A 26166-nucleotide genomic window follows, 5' to 3' on the forward strand; every position below is an offset into this window, starting at 1 on the left:
AAAAACAACAGTAATTTTTTTCATCTTAAAAATAGTTTTTAATGTTCTAATAAATAACTAGAATCTTTTGACTCCTAGTATTAGCATTCAGGAAAATCTCATCATTACATAAACCTTAACATCAAGATGACATAAAAATTGATCTGTAAAACTAGACAAGTCAGAGGCGTGTTCTATATAATGAGTCATTTCACTGGTTCAAACTGGAGTCTGCCCATTTGAGTCCATGAAGATTTAAAGAGGTATAAACATACGGGCAGCTTCAGGAAATGAATTTCCATATGTGCTCTTTCCTGTTGTCATACTGGAAGTTCAGACTCACTTTTCTACCTCCCTTTGATAATTGTCCTTTACCCACTTCATACGCAAAAGGGCATTCTTCTCACCCATCTTGAACTCTACACCATAGTCCCTTATCCCAGACTGTTGAAAAGCTCTAAGAGCTAAATAAAACAATAAACTGAAGTATCAGCATGGGTGCTAAAAAAATAAGTGACACCATTTGGTTAAAAAATCCTTTTACAAATCAGGTAGTCTGCAATTCTTTAATACAAAGGTGGAAAAAAAAGCCTATTTGAGCTATCACCTAATAAATCAATGAAAAATTAATTTTTATTAGTAAGTCACAACATGTATTTTGGAATCATTACTCAAGAATTCTATGAGTCAAGTAAAATCCTATATTAGAACTTTAATTTCTAACTACTTAATTAGGGGTTTGAGTGCTCAGCATTTATATCTAAAAAAGTGAATGTTGTCTCCCTCCAACAATGTAGTATTCATCCACAAATAATAATCTACTAGGGAAAAACCCTCACAGATCAAGACTACATTTACAATAAATCTGTACTTTACCAATAACTGTAATAAACCAACCTAAAAAAAAACAACTGCAATAAAATAACCTAAAAAATTATGACATTTGCATATATTTTTTCAAACGAATATACAGAGAAAGTAGAAATGGTAGGCAGGAATGTGAAAGGTAAAGAGGACCATAAATCTGGACTGTGTGAAGAAATTACAAAATATTTATGTGTAATTATTTAGACTTGATCCTTCATCTTTAAAAGTCTTATATCTGCCAGTAAATTTTCTTTTTAAGTTAGAGTCTCTGTGACTTACAATTGAGTCCTATTACTCTCCAAGATTCAGTTTTATTTGTAAAATAGTCAAATAATGCCTTCAGTTTAACTTACATACTAGGAGAATGTATGTTTTCAATAAACAAAATCTTGGGATAAAAGATTTTGGAGGGGGAATAAAAAATCTTAAAAGGCAAATCATCAAAACATTATTCATGACACTTGAAATACTACGGAATCCAAATTATTTACCAGTAATTAAAGAAAAAGGCCAAATCAAAACTTCAAAACAAAACTTAAATCTGTACTGAAGTATCCTAAAATTATTCAAAGGTCTATGACTGATGAGTCACAGGTCTCTGGATTTCATACCTTCCACATAAAGCCTATTTGACAACCTTCCTTATATCTGATCTAAATTTAATTAATTAAAAATATTTAAATATCCCATTTTCTCATATCTAAAATGAGGATTTCTAGTTTAAACTTTTTTTTTAATTTTTATTTATTTATGATAGTCAGAGAGAGAGAGAGAGAGTCAGAGACACAGGCAGAGGGAGAAGCAGGCTCCATGCACCGGGAGCCCGACGTGGGATTCGATCCCAGGTCTCCAGGATCGCGCCCTGGGCCAAAGGCAGACGCCAAACCGCTGCGCCACCCAGGGATCCCAGGATTTCTAGTTTAAATGTACAGATACAGAGTGGGAAAAGTTTACCATTTACCATGCAATTTTCATAAATGTAATCTTTATTAATGGTATCAACTGTGAGGAAGGTTTCTTTTGTATCTTCAAGCTTTTTACGCTTTTCAAAGCTTTTTCTCTGATTAGAAATTCCCCGCTCATGAAAAGTTCCTATTTACCAAACTTTATTTATTTATTTATTTTTTTATTTATGATAGTCACACAGAGAGAGAGAGAGAGAGAGAGAGAGAGGCAGAGACACAGGCAGAGGGAGAAGCAGGCTCCATGCACCGGGAGCCCGACGTGGGATTCGATCCCGGGTCTCCAGGATCGGGCCCTGGGCCAAAGGCAGGCGCCAAACCACTGCGCCACCCAGGGATCCCCTACCAAACTTTTAAATACCATATTCTTTGTGAAAAACTTCATGACAGAATGAGATAGTACATATAATGAGCCTATTTTGATAAAACTATTATATACATTTATTTGTGTGAAGTTAAAGACACACACCTATATTCCTGTATGTCTTGAAAGATGGAAAAGTATACACTACACTGTTAACAGTGGATGTTGCTGATAGTCTGTATTTACTAAAAAATTTCTACAATAGTAATTTTAGAATAAGGAAGGAAAAGTTACTTTTACAAAAGCAGTAATATGTGTTTGCCTTTCTGACCACTGAAAACTGAAAAGCAATTTATGGCAGGAGTAAGCATAACACACTTTATAGAGTTTTCAGTTCAATGCATAAGGAATCACACATCAAACCTGACATCTACATTTAAAAAACAAAACCTGCCAGTTGGTCAATCCTGTGGGAAAGAGCAAGACAGTGGACATATTATAACAGGAAAAGATTAGATGTCCTGACTGTAACTTTAAAAAAAGTTTCAATCAGTGATGATAGAAGGAAAGAGGAACCTAAAGACATAAACCATAGGTAGTATTGTTTAGCTACCATTATCTTGCAAATACAATAATAATGGGACAAGATTAGTGTGGGGAATTGGAGCTGAGCAAGAGAAACATCTGTGAGACTTTTTCAGCCTGTCCCCACTGGCTGAAAATCATTATCTAACAAATAATCCGATTAGCTGTTTTCAGCCACCATCCATTGAAAAGTCCATCCGAAATGGTAAGGAAAGATAAAGAAATGTCAACTTATTTCTCTTACAGAGAAGAAAAATAAAACCGTACAGGGAGGACTCTTCAGTGGTTTCCCCTATATTTTTCTTCTCTAAAGTCCCAGCTTTCAATGTTTTATATAATCCAGGCTAGGCCCTTTTATCCAATCTGACAATCAACAATTGCTTATCATAAAAGAAATTCTAGTCAGGTTGTGCCTTTTTATTCCTATCTTAAGCTTTCAAAGAGCAGATCATATCCTGCTACTTTAATAAAAGCCTCCACAGATTTATCTCTATCCATGAATCCCTATATCCCTTACTCCCTAATTTCATCAATAAGCCACATGGACAGTTTACTAATACCTTACATTATTTTCTAAAATACTTAAACTGGGCAGGAATTATACATTTCATTAGATATACTGATCTCTAGGGGTAATATGAAAGCATTAGATAATAGATTTTTTTAAGAAGGGGAAGTGACATATTCAGATATGCATTTTGAAATTACTCTAGCTATAATTATAATGCTGATTGAAGATAGGCCACAGTGGTTGTGAGTAAACAGATTTTACTAGACTGCTGCAGATGCTAGATTATTAGGGTAGCATCAATAAAGATGAAAAGATCTTCACAAATGGCAGCTGACAAATTTGCATTTTTTCATTCTGATCTCAGTCCTAGAAACTAGCATCTAAAAATTAAAACATTTTAAGATAAAACAAAATATAGTTTTCTTAATCTTATCCCATCACTTATTTTCTTCAAAAATTAATATCCCGAGGAATGGCCTATTTGAAATATGGGGCAATAAACATGAAATAACATTCTCTAGTTCAAATAAAACTATGTTAATGGCAGGTTTTTATGATTTCAAGAAAAAAATATCAATAAACCCATTAATATTATTAGATGCCTCTCAACTTACCATTTTTCCAATCATCATTACATAAGGTCCTGCCTGTTGATTTACAGCTAGAAAATCTAGCAAACGCACATACCAAAATATTATGTTAAGACAGTAAATTAATCTTCCAGCAACAAAAACATGATTATCATATGCATTCTCAAAGTTCCATTTTGCTCCAAATCTTAGTCCAAATCCAATGAAGAAAGAAATTATGGCAATTGTATCACTGATATTGAAGTAATCACTAAACCATACTTTAATCTTCTGGCTTATTTTTCCAGCTTCAGACATAAAGATCTACAGGTTTAAAAAAAAAATTCAATTAAACTATTTAAGAAATCACTTTCTTCCTGTTAAAATGTACATCAGCATTCAATTATAATACCACAAGATTTTATGGATCTTTTAATATTTCAAAGTTTTATTTATTTATTTTTAAGATTTTTAATTATTTATTCAATGAAAGACAAAAAGACAGAGGCAGGGACACAGGCAGAGGGAGAAGCAGGCTCCTCAAGGGGAGCCTGATGTGGGACTCGATCCTGGGACTCCAGGACCACGCCCTGTGCTGAAGGCAGATGCTCAACCACTGAGCCACTCAGGCGTCCCTCAAAGTTGTTTTTTTAAATTAAAGTTCAGTTAACACACATTAGTTTCAGGTGTACAACATAGTGATTCAAAAATTCTATACATTAAAAAAAAATTCTATACATTATGCTCTGCTCACAAGCATAGCTATCATGTTACCATACTATGCTGTTACAATACCACTGACTATATTCCTTATGCTGTATCCCTAGAACTTACTCATTCCATAACTGGAAGCCTGTGCCTCCCATTCTCTTTCACCCATTTTGCCCAGCCAGCCCTTCACCTCTCCTCCCCACCATCAGTTTGTTCTCTGTGTTTATAGGGCTGTTTCTGCTTTTGTTTCTTTTGTTTTTAGATCTTACATATAAGTAAAATTACACAGTATTTGTCATTTGGTATTTGTCAAAATGTTTGATTATCTTGGGATCTGATGATGTATTTGATCACTAAAACAATTCAGTTAGATATCAGAGAGAGGTATTTCTTATCTTTTTTTTTTTTTTTTTTTTTTTTTATTCATGAGAGACACAAGCAGAGGAAGAAGAAGCAGCTCCATGCAGGGAGCCCGACGTGGGTCTCGATCCCGGGACTCCAGGATCACGCCCTGGGCTGAATGCAGGTGCCAAGCTGCTGAGCCACCCAGGGATCCCCCTTATCTTCATTCCATATATGTATGTGTATATTTGTGTACATATACCCACAAATAAATGACCTATTCAATCAAGGTCATCCTACACCAAGAAGCTGAAAGTCTTTTTTTTTTTTTTTTTTTAAGATTTTATTTATTTATTCGTGAGAGACCAGAGAGAGGGGCAGAGACACGGGCAGGGGCAGAAGCAGGCTTCATGCAGGGAACCTGACATGGGACTTGATCCCGGGTCTCCAGAATCACGCCCTGGGCTGAAGGCGGCACTAAACCACGGAGCCAACCAGGCTGCCCGAAACTGAAAGTTTTAAATGAGAACAGAATCTCTAGAAAGTGATATACTTCTGAAAGTTGTTTTATTTTCATTGAAACAACAGGATATTCTGGTAGAATCTTCTAAAGGCATCTTATTTGCAGAAAGTAAACAGCTCAATGGCTTAAGTACCTATACTTATCTCTTCTCTTCAATATAAAAATTAGAAATTTGCAGTGCCTGAGTGGCTGAGTTGGTTGAGTGGACAACTCTGGATTTTGGCTCAGGTCAGCCACACACTGGGCTCCACACTCAGCGTGAAGTCTGCTTGAGTTTCTCTCCCTCTGCCCCCCACCCCACGCTCTCTCAAATAAATCTTTAAACATTTTTTTTTATTTTTCGTGGGGAATGGTAAAACATTTACAGCTTTAAAATAATAGTATATATAAAAATAAGTACTAAAAAGTCTCCCTTCCTTTCTTTTTTCTTAGCCAATTAACTTCCTTTCCCACTACAGGCAACCAGTTATTACAATCTAATGAATCCTTGGTATAATTATTTTTATGAATATGCATTTCAAAAATTCTTTGCAGCTTTATCATTTAACAATTTAGTTTTTCAAACATGTTGGTAAAAAAACAGATTTTATAAACATAAATCATGGTACTCAAGGGAATTAAAAATGCATAATAAACTACTTAGGATAAATTCCTATGATATCTAAGTGGAAGGGAAGTACACAGCTTTCATTTGTTTTTCCAAAATAATGTATTCTTTGAATCTAAAGCCAGACATGAAATAACTCAGAAGTCTTAAGTCAGCATATTATGAAACTATATTTATGTAGTTACTAGTTTGTATAAAAAGTATAAACATTCAAAGAAAAAAAATTTTTTTTCAAAATCAAGATGTTAGAAAATTTACAATTTAAACTGAAAACTGTGATAGACACAAGAATCTAAATTTTAATAATAATTCAATAGGCAATTAGAGCAAACTTTAGTGGGAAGTACAATGTAACAACAAAGTAAAAACCTATTTATAATTTACCTGATTGGCTATATGTGTAATTAATACTTTTTGAAGAGTGACAAAGAGCATAAATATAAATGTTGATGAACTAAAACATAAACAGATCTAGGCTATGTTTCTGAGACAAATCATGATCTTCGTAATTGTGACAAAGTTAACATACTGATCTCTATTCTTATAATTTTTAGAATACCAAAAATGACACATGTTCTACACTTCTATGTCATCACCTACTGATTATGAGTAACACATACTCGCATACATACCAAAAACAAGACGCAACACCCCCCACATATACAGTTAAGTTACTGGTAGGAAAAACAAGACATACCTCACGGACTTTCTCAATAGCATAGGTAAAAATATAAGCAATAACAATCCATTCTTGAATTGAAGGTAATCGTTCCATTTGTACAAGAACCACAAATGTATAAAGCATCAGAAATCCTAAGTATGCCAACTAATGAAAAAGAAAACACAAAATGTGAATAATATTAATGACAAGATAAATTTTTTTACTATCAAAAATTTCAATCCAACACACAAAAGAGACTAAATGAAGCCCTATGAACTATCTCAAAGCTTCAATCATTAAAAGTTTTAGGGGCACCTGCGTGGCTCAATTTAAGTGACTGGTTCTTGGACCTTGGTTTTGGCTCAGGTCATGATCTCAGGGTTGTGAGGTTGAGCCCCAGATTGGCCTCCACACTTAACATGGAGTCCTCCCTCTCCCTTCCCCTTTGCCCCTCCCTCTGCTCACATGCTTTCTCTCTAAAATAAATAAATAAAATCTTTTAAAAATGTTTCAGAAGTAGCTTCAGTGCAGACACTGCATTTATCAATCAAAACATAAATGGTAGTGCAGCGATTTGGCGCCGCCTGCAGCCCAGGGCGTGATTCTGGAGACCCTGGATCGGGTCCTGCGTCGGGCTCCCTGCATGGAGCCTGCTTCTCCCTCTGCCTGTGTCTCTGCCTCTCATTCTCTCTCTGTGTTTCTATGAATAAATAAATAAAATCTTAAAAAAAAAAAAAAACATAAATGGTTCCCAGGGTATAAATACGGTATTCTAGAACTTTGATCGCTTTTTAGTACTTCCCATAGGAAGAATTTTATAATAGAAGGTTTATGTTCTTAGCATAGTTCATATAATTCCATTTAACTTATGCTATACCTAAAGTATAATATATTAAACATACTATAAACTTCATCACCACCATCATCATCAAGAAACACAAACTACCTGCTTCCTCCTTCCCCCAACCAAATACTATTCCCAGGAAAGACAACTGGTATTTTCCTAACTCCCAGTCACTGAGGTTGAATCCCAAAAAGTGAAAACAGATATGAAGGTCATTTTCCCTAGGTAAGGTAACATTCCACCTTTGATATTCTTAACAAAAAAGATTATAGGCAGATAATAAGATCTATGTATAATAACATCTGAAGATTTGTTTCATATTAAAACCCAGACTCGCTCACCCTTGAACAACTGTATCTAAGTATCCTCTCCTTGTTCTCCTTGCCTCTACCATATTCTTGATTTAAGCTATGGCAAGGCAGGGAAATAAACTCCAATAAATGAAAAAAAGAAATTTCTATCTGGACATCAGGATTGTCTATTTTTAAACAGTCAGTCAAATGAATGAAAACATGACAAAAATGAAAAACAGCAAAACAATAACAAAATATACAATTTAAGAATTTTTCTGGGGAGGGGAATAAAAACTCATTCATTCAATCCATGGTTAAAAGCTGGAGCTAATCTCATGTGCTTCTTAAAATGAGTCCACTCCCCATGGACATATATACCCTTTGATCTAGGGGAGAAAATTACTCTTCCACAAAGCAAGAGAAAAGCCAATTATATGTCAGATAATAACATGTACCATACTATGATTAAGGAAATAAACTATTATGCCACTAATAAACAAAACTATATGAATGATCTAGATTATTTTTCCCCATCAAATTAACACTGCAAAAACGTTCATTTAAAAACTTTTACATGTTCTCTGCAAAATCCTAAAGCACAAAAACATATCAGTGATTCTTCTGGTTAATCTTTACCAAAGTTTTTGGTGGTTGATTTGTATTTCATAGCTGCTTAAAAAGGCATATGGTTACCAAATTTTTGTTTAGTCAATTTCTAGTTCCAATTAGAACTGAGATTTGTTAATATTTATTATTCTATATGATGGCAACCAGGATAAAACTAAGTTAAACTTATACTCTTTTAAGCATTTTATTTATTTCGGAAAGAAAGAGCATGAGAGAGAGAGCACGAGCACAGGGGAGGGGTAGAGGGAAAAGCAGACTACCCACTAAGCAAGGAGCCCAATGTGGGACTTCATCCAAGGACCCCGGGATCATGACCTGACCTGAAGGCAGACTCTTAACTAATTGAGCCACCCAGGTGCCCAAACTTACGCTCTTTTAAATGGAAAATGGCTTGTCAGTGATCTAAGTTATATCAAGATAAATATGGATAAACATGGACTTTAGACAAAAGGTTCCCTAAAGTTTATCATTTAGAAACAACATACCGTATTAAACCAGAATTTTACAATTGGTGCATGATAAAAGGCATAAAACTTTCTTGTAATGGGAAGCTTTTTTGATTTTATTTGTATCTCCATTTCATTCTTTCCTTCATTACTGTCCAATATTCTTACTTCTTTAAACACTTCCTAAAATAAAAATAACACTTATCATACATTCATTCGTAAAAAGTTTGTATTTACTTAAAAATATTTTTCCTCCTTACCATGGGTATCTCTTCTGCTATGTTTTGAAAGTTGTTTTCACTATCTTCCATTGTCATTTGATGGGCATCTTGAGATTGTGGAATATGAGACATTTCAGCCTTTGTTTTATATTCTAGCATTAATATGGCAGGTGGAACTAAAATGCTTAATATGACCTAAAAATTTTAAAAACATGTGAGTTTACATTTTAAAATTAATGGCCTTCAATAATAAAAAGAATTAAAAGGTATTAAATATCTTGATTATTAGTTAGCCAATCCGCCGCTGTTAGTATAGGGGAAAAAAACCAAAAACTTCATTTTTTTACTTGCATATTATATTTAAAGAGGCCCAGGTTGAATTGTTTTAAGGAGTAACAAAACAATTGAGTACTATGATATGAGGATATAGAAAAGATTTCATAATTATTAGTTTGTTTTATTCTTTAAATAAAATTCAAGTCTTATGAAGCTATTGTGTTTAATTTTATCCAAAATCTCTTTGCAACTATTCTATGTCATAACACAATTACTCAGCTTGTGCCTCTATAAACAGGTTTATTTGTAAAATTTTATGTTATTACCTGCAAAATATCCTACAGCACAAAGAAATTATAATTGTGTATCAGGGTTTTTATTGGTTAATCTTTCACCACTACTTTTATTAGATGATCAGTATTTGTTATCTATTTACAATGGTTAAACCACTTGCCTGATTTCTGCCTTCTACATTTCTGTACCTTATTTAAGATATAAGATAATGAAAAGGAAAGTTTAAAGTAGTATCTCTCACTATGATGAAACCAAAAGAACCAGTCAACATTTTATCTGAATTCTTTCCATAAAAACTAGGTATACCTAATGTACTTCAATTATTCAAGTAAAACAAATTATTAAGTTAGTAGACAGGTCCTCAATTTTAGAATACGGAAATTATCTTTTCATAAAGAAACAACTTTTTTTCATGGCCGCTCAGGACTGTAAACACCAATACTTCCATTTGTTGCCCCATGCTTCTAGCTCAGAGAGTTGCAATAATCAACACCAGAAAGGATTTAGAGTGAAGAATAGGAAGAAAAAAGAGGCCACTTCATGCCACTTGAGATAAAATGCCAACACTGCCACCCCCACAACTCTCATAAATCAAGGCATTTTACTAGATATCTGGGCTAATTCTCTCTTTTTATCTAATCACATACTTTATTATCAAATTGTTTCTAAGGTATACCTTGTACCAGGAATTTTTCCTCATATTCAGCCTTCCCATCCACATATCAGATAACAACATTTGTGTACAGGTGTGAGCTACAAAAGGTCTAAGTCTTGAAGAAACTGCTAACTTGAGGCAGGTGGAATTACTCCAGTTTTTCAGTTCATAAGTAAGCAATTTCATAGCCATAGTTTCATCTTGTCTGAAAGATTGTTCTAGTAATTCAACTGCTAGTTGACCAAAATCACTATCAAAAGAAAAAGCCAAAACATTCATATTACCAAACTGTAGTTGTAGACACTATACGTACAAAATTTCATTTCATATTTCATATTTATATTTAATATAACATTTATTTTTAATATTGACGCTCAGGGAATTATAAGGCATTAGAATCATGTAGCTCTGTTCCCAGATGTCTACTGCTATGGTGGATATCACAAAATATTAAAATATGTCACATTAAGAAATGAATAGGGATTAACCTAATTATGAAAAACACCTGAATCTTAGATCCCCAGTAAGTGGTCATAAGATCCCTGCTTGAGTTATCTTCAGTAATAACTCTTACTCTCTTCCAAAGGCAGCCCATTTGGGGAGAGGTAAATCCTGTTTTCTAGCAAAAAGTTTCCTACAAAATATCTTTCCAGCTTAATATTCCCATTATTCTGTAAGTGTAAACTTCTGTGAACCGTTTTACTCTTCCACATATGTAGTTCCACCTTCCAAAATGCCCTTCCAAAGGAAAAAACAAAAAAACAAGAACAAAACAAAATGCCCTTCCAGTTGAATTCATTTCCTTAGAACACAGCTCAAAATCTCACTTTCTTCTTTTCCTTACCACTTCAAATGGAACTTTTCCTAATCTAATTAATTGCTAGTACGTGCAATTATTAAACTGACTTCTGGCATTTCTTCTTTCTTGCTAAAATACTTAACGCTTGAATTATAAACAATTTTACAACCTCTTTTTATGTGCATAAGCAGGAAAGTTTCTTTCTGAATTTTAAGAAGTATCTAATACTTTCTGGGGCATGAGGGTGGCTCAGTAGGTTAAGCATCCCACTCCTGATTTTGGCTTAGGTCATGATCAGAGTTGGGAGATGGAGCCAAGAATCGCCCTGGAGTCCATGCCCAGTGAGGAGTCTGCTTAAGATTCTCTCTCCCTCTCTCTCTGCCCTTCTCCCTCCCTTTCAACCAACCAAACAATAATTAAAAGTACCTAATACATTTTAATTGTGCCAATAAAATTATACATATATATATACCCACTAAATGCATGACACTATACTCTTCACTTAAACGTATTGTCGTTTTTAAATGTTTGAAAGATAAAATCTAACTTACTTAGAATACTGTTTCAATTCTTCTGAAGTATCATCTACAAGGTCACTCTGCTTTGCTTCATATGCCATTGAACGATAGATCTTACAGGCAACTAATGCTTTAGCCATTGATTCTTCACCATGCTGCCATAAAAATCGGGCCATGACCTGTCTCTTCATAAGGCAAGCCCAAATTAACAGTTCATTAAGTGGATAAGGAAAGCGCTTGGTTTCTGGATCATCAATATCTACAATTTCATCTTTGGCTCTTTTCTTCTTTCCTTCTTCCACAGCTGTATCAATCTTCAAGGGAAAACAAATGTCTAAGATTCATTCTAATAAGGCCATGTGACATTACTGTGAGAATTGTTACAAAATCTCTTTTACACTAGTCTTCAAATTCATACAACTGCACAAATCAAAATGGTAAATTTTATATACTTAATTTTATTATAGCTCAGGTTTCATAGAAACAGTATTTCTAAAAAAAAAAAAAATCATTATAATATAGTTTTCCAAAATTAAAGGGCCTAAATATTTTGACTAATACCTGATAAAACATAATTTTAATGGAAGAAAAGTTTGTATAAAACACTTTTATCTCACATGTTAAGTTAAAGTGGAATAAAAGAAGGCAGTTAACATTTAGAAATTTTTATTAGTGCTAAATATAAAAAAACTCATAGAATCACTAACTTCATAATAAATATCTTTTTGCATATGAGAGAATAAATAATCAAAGATATATCTACAAACAAAAGTTCATTCTTGCTAAAACAAGTAGTTTTTTGTTTCATAAATACTAGTAAATTAGAAAGAACAAAATCTAGAAAAGGTATTATTATTTATGTGAACATACCTTTGGTCGATAGGGCTGTGCTGTTTTAATGAAATGATTGTGTCTCATTTTTTCCTTTTTATCTGCCCTATTGCCAAAAGATTCATGACTCTTGCGCAACTGAGGAGTGCTGCTAGAGGTATTTCGGCCAGATCTCTGAAAATGAAAGCTTATTAGTTTTTACAAATTTAAATATACTGATAAATCATAAAAATACAAGACTCAATTCATATCTATGTACAAACATGTACACACAGGAAAAAAATGCTTTGTTTTGGATTTCAGTTACAAAATATTTCTATGTACTCTTATAGTTGAAAATAAAGTATTTTTAAGACCATGCTTTCACCATTCTAATATGAGTGATTTTAAACTTTTAAAGTGTGTGAGTTTTTATGAATTTTTAACTTATAAAGTGTATAAAGTACATGTGTAGACCTCCCCCCAAATATTACATACCCGATTATTTCCACCAAGACTATTATATATTAATCGAAAACGTTTCCGAGTATAGGTGCATCTATAGGTTCCTCCCATAAGATATTCAATAACAAGTCCTATATCGATTAGGGTGATCTTATATCCCGGAGGAAGATTTCCCTGGAAACAAAACATTAGTTTTATATAGACAGGATATTTCTCAATATTTTCATAAAGGCCTAGAAATGCACCTAATCTACAAAATGACAAATGTTTACTTGTTACAGTAAGCTGGGGTTGCTAGTACCTATCTTTACAGGAGAAGGAAATAATCTCTTCCTCATTTCTTTCTATAAGAAGAGGGGATTCTGACGTTTTGAAGTCACAAAGGTGTGCTCAGGACAGAAGTATGGCTATAGCATAAGTTCATTTGATCTTTCCAATGCCCTCATACTTCATACATAAAGGCAAAGGAATTTTTTGAGCCAAGTATTTCATTTTCACAGCGACACATTATCATCACTTGCATCCTGCAAAAATAATGCTATAAGTGTTAATTAATTTCCAGACTGGCCCATAAGTACCTATAAGTATTTTTTAGCCAAAATTATATTGGCTATACTATAGGTTATTATAAGTTTTTTAGCCTCATCTAAGATTTAAACTACCACTTATAACATCGTTTAGAACTAAGACTTCATTTTCCCAGGACATCAATTTACAAATAAACTTCTGGACCATGAGCCACTTGTGAGTTTGGAAGACTGCCTGTTCAGAATCAAGTATTTGGTTAATTTCATTAAATAATATGAAAGGGTTTAATTGTAAGATGATTTACATATATTAATCAATACTGCCCTCCTACCATCACCATTCTTTCCATTTCCCTAATCATAATTTCATAAAATTAAGACTTAAAAAAACCTTTTAAAGATTTTATTTATTTGAAAGAGAGAAAGAGTGTGTGCACACAATAGGGAACAGCAGAGGGAAAAGGAGAGACAATCTCAAGCAGAGACCAAGTTGAGTGTGGAGCCTGATGCGGGGCTGGATTTCACGACCCTGAGATCATGACCTGAACCGAAATCAAGAGTTGGATGCTTAACAGACTGAGCCACTCAGGCACTCCTAGGTGCCCCAGTACTTTAAAAAAAATTTTTTAATTTGGTTTCATCTGTGAAATTTTAAATTTCTAAATACTTATACTCCTTAAATCTGATTTAAAAACTAATTAAAAATTATTTTCACCTTAAATGCAAGATGTTTTTTTGTCGAGCCATTTCCAAATATATTTATAAATGAAGATATCATGCTAATTTTTTAGTTTTCTTTTTTCAAAAAACTTGACAAATACCATATGATCTCACTTACATGGGAAATATTAAATTAAAGGAAATTAAGTGAGTTATCTAAAAAAGCATGATGAGCAATTTCTCAAACTATACAATACTGATAGCACTCAACTTATTAATTTGGTTCAGAAAACGGTGAATTATTGCCTTTACTTTAGGATTTTTCACTTATAGAAATTTAAAAAATTTTAAAAATTGGTTTAGTATAGCTACCAATGTAAAGATAATCAATATATAATATCTCTTTTCATTTTTAATGATTTTATTTATTTATTCATGAGAGACAGACAGGAAGAGGGAGAAGCTGGCTCCCTGAGGAACAGGTTGCCCAATGCGGGACTCAATCCCAGAACCCTGGGATTGGAACCTTAGCTGATGGCAGACGCTTAACCAGTAGAGATACCCTGGCACCAACAAATCTGTTTCTAGAATTAACAACTATAGTTCTTTCTGCTAACCCACATAAGTAAATCATAATGCAAATGTGTTTTAGGAACCCCTGGACTGAAGATCTCCCCCATCACTCAAGCTTTCTAGGAAGAAAAAAAAGCTTTATTTTAACCACGACAATGAAACCACAAATCAATGTGAAACATCCAGAATAGGCAAATCCATACAGATAGAAAGCAGATTAACAGTTGGCTAGGGGGATGCCTGGGTGGCAGTTGACCGTCTGCCTTTGGCTCAGGGTGTGATTGATCCTGGAGGCCTGGGATCGAGTCCTACATCGGGCTCCCTGCCTGGAGCCTGCTTCTCCCTCTGCCTATGTCTCTACCTCTCTCTCAGTGTCTCTCACAAATAAATAAAATAATAAAATAAAATAAACAGTTGCCTAGGGCAGGGGACAGGCAGAGATTAGAGAAGGAAGCAGGAATGTGGAGTGACTACTAATAGGTATAGTTACTTTAAAATTAGATTGTAGTGATAGTCACACAACCGTGAATATACTAAAAGCCACTGAACTCCTTAAATGAATCAATTTTATAGTATGTGAAATGTTTTAATGAAGGCATAAAGGAAAATAAATGGAAAAAATTGAATTAAAGAAAAAATATTTTTAAGTATAATAAAGTCTAAGTTCTTCCTACAGGATGCTAGTTTATTATTAAATAAAACACAAAAAATTAAAACAAAATGACATTTCCTATTTAATTTTTCAGTTAATAGTATACTCATATTTAAGAGCAAGTAAAAGTTTGAATCAAGAATTCTAGAAAAAGGGGATCCCTGGGTGGCTCAGTGGTTTAGTGCCTGCCTTCAGCCCAGGGCATGATCCTGGAGTCCCGGGATTGCGTCCCACATTGGGCTCCCTGCATGGAGCCTGCTTCTCCCTCTGCCGGTCTCTCTGCCTCTCTCTCTCTCTCTCTCTCTGTGTGTCTCTCATGAATAAACAAATAAAATGTTTTTTTTTTAAAAAGTTCTAGAAAAAAGCATTTAAGTTCAGAAACTAAAAAAAATTTCAACTAATTAAATGAATACCTTTTCACTAGGAAAACTACTGGATACCAATATTTTAAATGACTATACAATTTTTAATAAATGTCTAAAACTATTAATTCACAAAGAATCCTAATAGTAGAGCAGGGGGATATTAGTCATCAAATTCAGTCACCACAGAATGGCTTTAGACCATATGACTGTTAGACATTCAGTCATGATCAATACTGCATATTAGGAGAGGGTTCAGGGACGCCTGGGAGGCTCAGTGGTTTAGCGCCTGCCTTTGGCCCAGGGCGTGATCCTGGAGTCTGGGATCGAGTCCGGGACCGATCCCGCATCAGGCTCCCTGCATGGAACCTGCTTCTGTTTCTCTCATGAATAAATAAATAAAATCTTTAAAAAAAAAAAATAAGAGAGAGGGTTCATGCATGAACATGAACATTTCAGCATTTTTACTGGCAAAATCTTCCATGAAAATCACCATCCTGTGCTTCCCTCAATGTCTTTATTCAATATCTTCTACAGGCCCAGGTAACAAATTTCTTGTGACACAGAAAGAAAATACATTCTGTCAATAATCTTTCTTTATTGACCAATGAGTATTAAGAAATTTATCACACTTTGTCTCAGATGACTAGAAGCTCAGAAAACTGGGTCTTAATTTCATAACCTTTCCTTTTTCTTCATTTATTATGCTCTTTATTTCTATGTTACCAGAAATTTAGCCCTTATTTTTATCTTGATCTAAAAAAATGTCATTTTATTGCTATTTTTAAGGTGTATATTATTTAAATGTGTTTTGGAAACAGATGAAGTATAATCAATTTTTAAAATAGCATTTTCAAAAACCAAAACAATCTCTTACCTGTTTGACATCCCGAACGAGATGAAATAGCATTGGATTAGTTGGACCTTGTTTCTTTAAGGAGAAAAAAGTAGAGCAAATTATTATTTTTCTTCTAATATAATGTTAACAACTTCCTTCCAACACAAATTTTAAATCATGCAAATGTTGCAAGCTTCACAATTCTATCTCCAGTTTACATTTCTTTCATTGATAATGGAGCTATATACTCTCTTCTTGTTAGAATGTACCTTGTTTCTGCCACTAACCATCAAGTTGCACCAATACTTTAAATACTTTGGGTAACAAACTTTTAACATATAGGTCATCTTAATTTCCACTTAAGGAAGTTAAATTGGCATACTTACATCCATAAGTATCTTAATATCTTACTCCCATTTATGTATACTACTAGACTAACCACATGTTCCATTTTTACAGTAATCTTATTTTGATGGTATCAAATATCATCTCCCCCATCAAGACTGAGGTAAATGGGCCAAACATGTATTCTTTCTAGACAGTGCTTTGATTCGTCTAAAACTTACTGCAATGAATTCTAGGCAGTACAAATAGAGATTTATTTTCAATACTTTTATTGTTTAAAAGAAGTATCAGAAACGTCTGGGTGGCTCAGGTGGTTAAGCATCTGCCTTCAGCTAAGGTCACGATCCTGGGTTCCTAGGATCAAGCCCGGTGTCAGGCTCCCTGCTCAGCATAGAATCTGCTTCTCCTTATCTCTGTGCGTGTTCGTGCGCTCTTTCTCTCTCAAATAAATACATATCAAAATTAAATAAATAAATAAAATATCAAATGGGATAAATCCATCATTGTTATTAATTTTTATGAGGTCATTATATTAATCCATTCAATCTACTTTTCCATTTTGATCACATATACTTGGTAATAGGTAATAGATTTTCAAATCTAACAGGGTAAGCCTCTGACTTCTTTAAAACATTATTTTATTGATTTATTCTATATAATACCTGAAGATAACTGTACCTAATACCAGCATAAACTCTATTTTGCCTTACTTTGCTCTTTCTCTTTTTATAATATTTAATCTATCCGATACTCAGGAGCTGAGTTCTCTCTGGCAATGCTCCATATTAATTTTTTAAAAATAATATGAAGTATTTCATATTTTTTAGGTATTAGCAAGTTTCACTGTATTTTCTCTAACTGTATATAATATAGAAATGTAATATTTAGAATTCTGTTTTATCTTAATCTATTAATTTTGTGTATTAAATATAATTTTTCAGTATAAAATAAATATACTTTAATAGAGCAGTTTTCAAAGTGTGGCCCCCTGAAAGCCCCCAAGACTGTTTTAGACGGTCCATGAGATCAAAAGTATTTTCAGAATCATGTTAAGATGTTATTTCCCTTTAGGGTATCTGGGTGACCCAGTTAATTAAGCATCTGACTCTTAGTTTCCACTCAGGTGGTAGTCTCAGGGTCATGAGATTGAGCTCGTCAGGCTCCGCTCTCAGCCTGCTTAAAGTTCTCTTCCCCTTTCCCTCCAACCTTTTCTCCTCTTTCCCTCTCTCTCTTAAAACAAAACAAAACAACCATGTTATTTGCATTTTTTCATTTCTCTCAGTGTTCAGTGAGAAACTCTCAGTGTAGTTTCCAGAGGATTCTTGCTGTGTGATAGCTAAGATTAAATTTAAAAGGTTCTGGGGCACCTGGTAGCTCAGGGGTTGAGCATCTGTCTTTGGCTCAGGTCGTGATCCCGGGGTCCTGAGATCGAGTCCCACATCAGGCTCCCTATGGGGAGCCTGCCTAGGTCTCTGCCTCTTTCTCTATGTCTCTCAAGATTAAGTAAATTAAAAATCTTAAAAAATAAAGCTGCCTTCTATGAAGCTATACATTAAAGAGATTTTAACCGGTAAAACTATTCTACTCTCACTAATCTATTTTTTTCTTGAAAAATGTTATCTGTATTAACATGTAATGGATTTATTGTTGTTACTTAAAATTAGTATTTTTTAAAAATATTGGTTTTATGTTCTAATATGGTAAATATCAACATATATAAAGAAACCCACTTTAAAATAGCTTTTAAGCCCAACAATTTTTATATAATAGGACCCTGATAACAAAGCTTAAGAACCACTTCTTTGTGTTTTATAATCCTTTAACATTATAAAAAATTCATCAGTATGAAAAGTAACTGTTATCTTAATAACTTTGAGCTACACAATTAAATATTTGCCTTGCTAATGGTATCAAATTTTAAAAACTTAGAGAGTGAGAGAGAAAGAGAGAACGAGTATAAGGAGGGGTAGAGGGAGAAGCAGACTCCCCACAATGCAGAGAGCCCAATGAAGAACTCAATCCCAGGACCCCAGAATCATGACCTGAGCCAAAGGCAGACACTTAAACGACTGAGCCACCCAGGAGCCTTATTTCTATTATTTTATATCCAGCTTTACATTTCAGGGATAAATCTTATTACTGCGGCACAATGAATAATCCTTTTAATTTTTATATGTTTGCTAGGAACAAGTAGAATATCAACAAAGTTCAATCTAACTGTGCTAGACACTATTTAAGAAAAAATGGAGGAAAATAAAAATATAATCCCTACTCAAAAAAAATTTACAATCCAAAGGGAAAGATATAATTATCCTCAACTAACTATGCCAATGGGTTTATTCATGGGTTCAGAGGCAGTGGCATGGCATTAAACTACATTCTAAATAATGAATACAATTCCAGTAAGTGAAGAGTAGCTGAGAAAAAAACACACACCAAAACTTTGTAAACAAATGCTTTCTTAAACAGTTAATATTTTGGGAAAATAGTAGGTAGACAACATAACCAAAATATCTAGTATGTGAAGGTGGGGGTGGGAATAAAAGGTCAAGTGATAGAGTTAGCTACGGCAAAATTTCAAAAGCTGAAGAGCTTTGAAAATCAAGCTAAGGGTTTGGGTATTATTCTATACACACTGGAGAGCTATCAAAGATTTTTTAACTGGGGAAAGATATGGTAAAATATAGGATTATAATAATTAGTTTAAAGAACTGATTTGAAGAAAGGACAGGAGATTAGATTACTGAAATAGTATGACTACTAAAAGGACAAAGTATAATAACATTAGGCATGAAAAGGAGGAGATACAAAGAAATTGATCAATGTACAGAGAGCTTTGCAGAGAAGTCAAAGTTAGAAAACTAGGATTTGGTAGTAGTGTACCTCAAAATATAGCTCAATTAAAATAATGTTGGTAACATGGAAAACCAGTAAGAAGGGCAGTATTTACTCTCTCCAATGCTAGACAATCTTTGTAAAGGGAACAGTTTTCAGGAGCTCTTTAGAAAAAAAAAAAAACAAAAAGGTATGTAAGCTAAAAGGGGATATCACAAGGTTAAAATTATGAACGTAAAAAACAAAAAGAAGAAAACACAATGTGTAATTTCTCCATTACGAAAAGGCATCCAATGAAATTTAGTGTAATAAACGACCACCAAGAAGGCGGGGAAAAAAGGAAATAAAGTGACTTTTAATGAAGAAGCTGATCCTACAGTTTTAAAAAGTGGTGAAGGGAAGAAATGGGAGACAGTTGTAAACACTTTACCTCCTTCTTACGTGGCTATGGTATCAGGGAAAATCTCCAGAAACAAGCAAAGAGTTTCAGATTGTCACATAACCAATCTACCCTAAGACTGGCAGTAATTTTTCCAAGTCATTAAGCAAATCATTAAAGGTCTTGGCAGTGGAATTGGATATGTCCAGGTAAAATGACACTTCCCAAAGATGATAAAGCTTATTCAACAAAGAATTCTGACACATACTTACTGTGTTGTAAAGTTCTTCCAGTCTAGGAATGGTAAGAAATTTATGCATGCTTACTCCATTTTCAATAAGAAGCTTCACAAATGCAACTCTATCCATCACAAGAGCATCAAGCATAGCTTGTTCCAAGGATCCAACCTAAAATATAAAATTTAATGAATATATTTCACAAAGTCTAATATACAATACAAAGTTCTTTTTTTTTTTTAAGATTTTATTTATTTATTCATGAGACACACACAGAGAGGCAGAGACATCCGTAGAGGGAGAAGCAGGCTCCCTGTGGAGAGCCTACCTAATGTACAACTCAATCCCAGGACCCTGGGGTCACAGCCTGAGCCAAAGGCAGGTGCTCAAACACTGAGCCACCCAGGTGCCCCACAGATTAAAAGTTCTAAATGCAATTCCTTATTTGTTTCTCAACAGTTTTAGAACAAAATTAAAAAGATGCAAAATAGGTGAGGCCTGAGAGGCTCAGTCTGTCAAGTGTCCAACTCTTGATTCTGGCTCAGTTCATTATTTCAGAATTGTGAGATCAAGCCCTGCATCCAGCTCCACGTAGAGCCTGCTTAAGAGTCTCTCTATCCCCCTTCCTTTGCCCCTCCCCAACAAAACGCAAAATTAGTAAATGGCTAGGATTTAAGGTATAAAGGGAATAAAAGAAAAGACCTCTACAGAGTAGCATTCCCCAAAAAACATTCCATAAGCAGTATTTCTGCAGGAAAGTGTTGCGTGGGGAGGTGGGGGGGTGGGAGTGGGGAATCCATTATCAAGTAAATCTAGGAGAAAAATACCTTAGAGCAACAGTTCTCGACATTTAGGAAAGGTTTTTTAGAGGGATTTCTTTTTCTTTTTTTTTTTTTTTAACATTTCATTTAAATTCAATTTGCCAACATAGTATCTAACACCCAGTGTTCTTCCCCTCAAGTTTGAAGGGATCATTTCAATAATTGGGGATCATTACTAATATTCAAAGGATACCAAAGATCATACCACATGCCAGACAATTTTACTTAAAAAGGAATTGTTCCATATTTTACACAATTCTGTTATCCCATTAGATGTTCATCAATGAAAATGCAGTAATTCTGCTTTACATACAAAGTATTGTCGTGGTTTGCTTTACAAAACGAACTTTCCAGAAATCCAACTATCATATAAATTAGATAAGATGATATTTAGCTTTCTTTAGAACTTTAAATTATTCACCATTAGAAAAAATTGTATTTCCAAATAGCCACACGATCTGTGCTGTTTAATATAACACGTGTATATCAGCATTTACAAACTGTTCCTTTAAAAAAATATATTTTATTTATTTATTCATGAGAGACACAGAGACAGAGAAAGAGGAAGAGACACAGGCCGAGGGAGAAGTAGGCTCCCTGCAAGGAGCCCGACGTGGGACTCGATCTCGGATCCTGGGATCACACCCTAAGCCAAAGGCAGACACTCAACCATTGAGCCACCCAGGTACCCCATCACCAAGATCTTTTTAAGGGTATAAACTAAATTTAAGGGTATAGACTATACCCTTATACATGATGGGATTTCAAGAAGAAAGATGTTCTCTGCAGTGTTTTTCATCACTTAGTTCTATGTCATAACAAGGAAAATATTTTGGCATTGTGCTTAAAGATAAGGCCAAACTAATTAATAACACTGTAAAACTTACTCATTTTCTCATATTAACTGGTAATTTATCATGGCATGTTATTCCTATTTTAGTTGATATTCTTTTTCTCTTACCACATACAAATAATTCTGCTATGTTATTACTTATTCTAACATAAACTAACGTTTATTCTAATTTCTACTTGGTCTTCTTCCTGTTCTTTCCTTGTCCTATACTAGTAATGGGTGTTTTCCTGCTCCCCATGGAATTTAAATTACCAAAAACATTCTTATATTAGTGCGCACTCACAACTGCAGCATTTATACTGATCCTATATAAAATAAGTGCAAGCATCTAATTATTTATTATGCCAATTATATGTTGCTATTCCTGAGACCTCTGCATTAAAATATCTTTTATTATAAATGACTTTTGTCTTTATCACAATAGGGCATTATATTGCTTTTTAAAAATTTGTATAGGGGGACACCTGGGTGGCTTAGTGGTTGAGCATCTGCCTTTGGCTCAGGTCGTGATCCCGGAGTCCCAGGATCCAGTCCCACATCAGGCTCCCTGCATGGAGCCTGCTTCTCCTTCGTCCTGTGTCTCTGCCTCTCTCTCTCTGTCTCTCATGAATAAATAAATAAAACCTTAAAAAATAAACATAAAATAAAAATAAAAATTTGTATACGGGTGCCTGAGTGGCTCAGTGGTTGAGTGTCTGCCTTCAGCTCAGGGCGTGATCCCAGAGTCCGGAGACTGAGTCTTGTATCAGGCTCCCCGCAGGGAGCCTGCTTCTTCCTCTGCCTACATCTCTGCTTCTGTGTGTCTCTCATGAATAAAAATAATAAAATAAAAATCTTGAAAAGACATATTAAAAAATTTTTTAAATAAAAATTTGTATAGTAAGCACTTCATGAAAGTCAATTTTCACATAACAAAAAGGTCATAATGAAACTTATGTGTCTTATCTGAATTGAACAAAAAGAAGTGTTCTTTCTGAATTAGGTTTATAATCACTGCCCTAAAACAATAAAGCCCGATAAAATTTCCACATCTGAGGAAAAAAAGGTTTAAAGAAGAAGTATCTGCTTTGTTTCACATTTCTTCATATACTTAATGCATTCTGAACTTCTAATAACCAAGAGGGAAAACAGTAAGACAATTATGCTGCAAACTAACATGAAGGAAAGCACAAAATCAAATAGCTAGCATTGTGCCAAACAAACCCATAACATAAACCACATATACATAGAAGAAAAAGGCTTTGACCAAGCCTTTACATCTGAGGAGATGGCTCAGTATGAAGAGTGTGCAACTCTTTATATCAGGGTCTTGAGTTTGAGCCCCACATTGGGTATAGACATTATTTAAATAAATAAATGTGTTTGGGTTTTGTTTTTTTAAGGAAACCAGAAAAAGGAATCAAGTCCAGGTAGGTATCCAGAGGAATACTGTACCAAAGAGAAAAAACAGCAAGTATAAAGATGGGGGCAACACTCTTGGTATGTTTTAAGAACACGCCTATAAAGGGGTACCTGGGTGGTTCAATCAGTTAAGCATCTGCCTTCATCTCAGGTCATGATCCCAGAGTCCTGAGGTTGAGCCTTGCAACAGGCTCCCTGCTCAGCAGGGTAGCACGCTTCTCCCTTTCCTCCCCACTTGTGCTCTCTATTTCTATCTCTGTATCTCTCTCTCAAATAAATAAAATCTAAAAAAAAAAAAAAAAAAAAAGAACACGCCAATATGACTACATAAAAGAGTCAAAAGGGAATAGTGTTAACATGGAAAGTAAGAGAGGTAGTAACGGGACAGAAGATGTGAAGCCCTACAAGCCATCATAAAGGCTCTGGATTATGCTCTGCATAAATGTGATGTTATCCATCTTCTGTCTAAAAGGAGAGGAAGAATGAGAATAAGGAAATCAAACAGGATGCCCCTAAAACAACATAGAAGAAGGGTGACAGTAGATTGGACCAGGATGTTAAAAAAAATTGGGTAGTTTGAAAGGAGACCTGAAAACGTTTACAAATGGAATTGGATTGTAATATATGAGAAAGACAAAAGTAAAAAATAACACTAAGGTTTCTTATCCTCAAAACTGGGAAAAGATTGTTCCCATTAATAAGATGGTAAAGACCATCTGGTTTAAACATCTAATATAACAGTACAATGAATTCTCTTATACATAAAAGACTATTTCTTTGCTTGCTTTCTTTTTCTTTTAACCTTTTGACTCCAACTATTTTTCCCACTTCTCCATCACTTATCTGGTTTCTGTATCTATGAGCTTAATTTTTATTTAATTCCACATACAAAAAAAATCGTATGGTATTTATATTTCACCTAGCATGATGATCTCAAGATCAATCTATGTTGTTGTAAATACCAAGATTTCACTCTTTATTATGGCTGAATAACATTCCACTGTATGTATACACAATTTCCTTGTCCATTCATCCATCAAGCCAGAAAACAATAAACAAAATGGCAATAAGTACACATCTGTAAATAATTACTTTAAATGTAAATGGAATAAATGCCAATGAAAATGCGCAGTGTTTGAATGGATTAAAAAAAACAAGACTCATCACCTATATGAAGCCTACAAGAAACTCACTTTAGATGTAAAGTCACAAACTAAAAGTGAAGGTATAGAATAAGATATTCCATACAAATGGTATCCAAAAAGACAGACGGAATAGCTGTATTTCTCTCAGACAAAACACACTTTAAAACACACACTGTAATAAAAGGCATTACATAATAATAAAGACATCTATCAAACAAGAAGATATAATCTGCATAAATATTTATGCATCCTAGAGAGGACCTAAATATATAAAGCAAATATTAACAGACACAAAGGGAGAAAGAGATAGCAATACAATAATGGTAGCATACTTTACCACACACCCCTTATATCGATAGAACATTCAGACAGAAAATCAGTTAGAAAATATTGGTCTTAAATGGAATTAACAGATATTTACAGAACATCATCCAAAAGCAAAAGAACACATATTCTTGTCAAGTGCACATGGAATATTTTCCAGGATAGATTATACGGTAGGCTATAAAACAAGTCTTAATAAAATTAGGAGGACTGAAATCATATCAAGCATCTTTTCCAACCACAATGGTATGAAACTAGAAATTAGTTACATGAGTAAAACTGGAAAATTTACAAATATGTGAAGACCAAACAACATGCTACTAAACAAGGAGTCAAAGAAGAAACAAAAAATATCTTGAGACAATTAAAAATGGAAATACAACATACCAAAATTTGTAAAATGTAGCAAAAGCAGTTCTAAGAGGAAAGCTAATAGCAATAAAGGCCTACACCTCAAGAAATTTCTAAGTCTCAAACACCTAACTTACACCTCAAGGAATAAGAAAAAGAATGAACAAAACATAAAGTTAGTAGAAGGAAGGAAATAACAGAGATTAGAAATTAATGAAATAGAAACAAAAAAGATCAATGAAACTAAGAGCTGATTCTTTGAAAAGATAAAAGGTTAAGAAGAGAAACCTTTAGCTAGACTCAACAACAAAAAAAGACTCAAAATCAGAAATAAAACAGAATATGCTACAACTAGTACCACAGAAATACAAATGATTATAAGAAACTATGAACAATTATACACTAAAAAACTGGACAACCTATGGGCTCCCTGCTCTGAGGGATACCAGCTTCTCCCTCTCCCTCTGTCACTCCTCTTGTTTGCGCTCTCTCAAATAAATGAAATCTTTTTTTACAAAATTGAACAGCTAAATCCCTGGGAAATACAACCCACCAAGACTGAATCATGAGGAAACAGAAAATCTGAACAGATCAATTACTAGTAAGGAGACTGAATCAATAATTAAAAATCTACCAATAAACAGGAGAGCAGGACCAAACAGCTCACTGGTGAATTCTACCAAACATTCATTCAAAGAAGAATAAATACCAATCCTTAATCTCTTCCAACCACATCTTCCAAAGCATCTTTTAAAACAGGAGGAGGAACTCTTCCAAACTTACTTTATGAGGCGAGCATTATCCTGATACCAAAATCAGATTACACCACCACAAGAAAATTATAGGCCAATATCCCTAATACACAGAGATATACAGGGCACAATTTCTAAGACTTCTTTCAGTTCTAGGATTTTTAGTGATCCAAATCCTATAAAAAGAAAGGTTTCATCGTGAGCTATATTAAATCCTAAATAAATCTGGATTTTGTAGAAATG

At 34.1% G+C, this 26166-nt stretch overlaps 1 protein-coding gene across 3 annotated transcripts in view; it reads right to left on the reverse strand.

Annotated features, from left to right (window-relative positions):
* Window positions 1-26166, reverse strand: part of TRPM7 (transient receptor potential cation channel subfamily M member 7) — a 114362-nt gene that overhangs the window by 38688 nt on the left and 49508 nt on the right. For all 3 annotated transcript variants that reach the window (XM_025472808.3, XM_025472809.3, XM_035708777.2), the window contains exons 12-21: window positions 20313-20447; window positions 16521-16574; window positions 12903-13043; window positions 12465-12599; window positions 11628-11908; window positions 10299-10527; window positions 9092-9247; window positions 8871-9014; window positions 6658-6786; window positions 3823-4101 (exon numbers count right to left, since the gene is read on the reverse strand). In XM_025472808.3, the coding sequence (XP_025328593.1) occupies window positions 3823-4101; window positions 6658-6786; window positions 8871-9014; window positions 9092-9247; window positions 10299-10527; window positions 11628-11908; window positions 12465-12599; window positions 12903-13043; window positions 16521-16574; window positions 20313-20447 (1683 nt within the window). The remainder of the gene's footprint in view (window positions 1-3822; window positions 4102-6657; window positions 6787-8870; window positions 9015-9091; window positions 9248-10298; window positions 10528-11627; window positions 11909-12464; window positions 12600-12902; window positions 13044-16520; window positions 16575-20312; window positions 20448-26166) is intronic.

Source organism: Canis lupus, chromosome 30 (assembly GCF_003254725.2).
Source record: "Canis lupus dingo isolate Sandy chromosome 30, ASM325472v2, whole genome shotgun sequence".
Classification (NCBI taxonomy): Eukaryota; Metazoa; Chordata; class Mammalia; order Carnivora; family Canidae; genus Canis; species Canis lupus.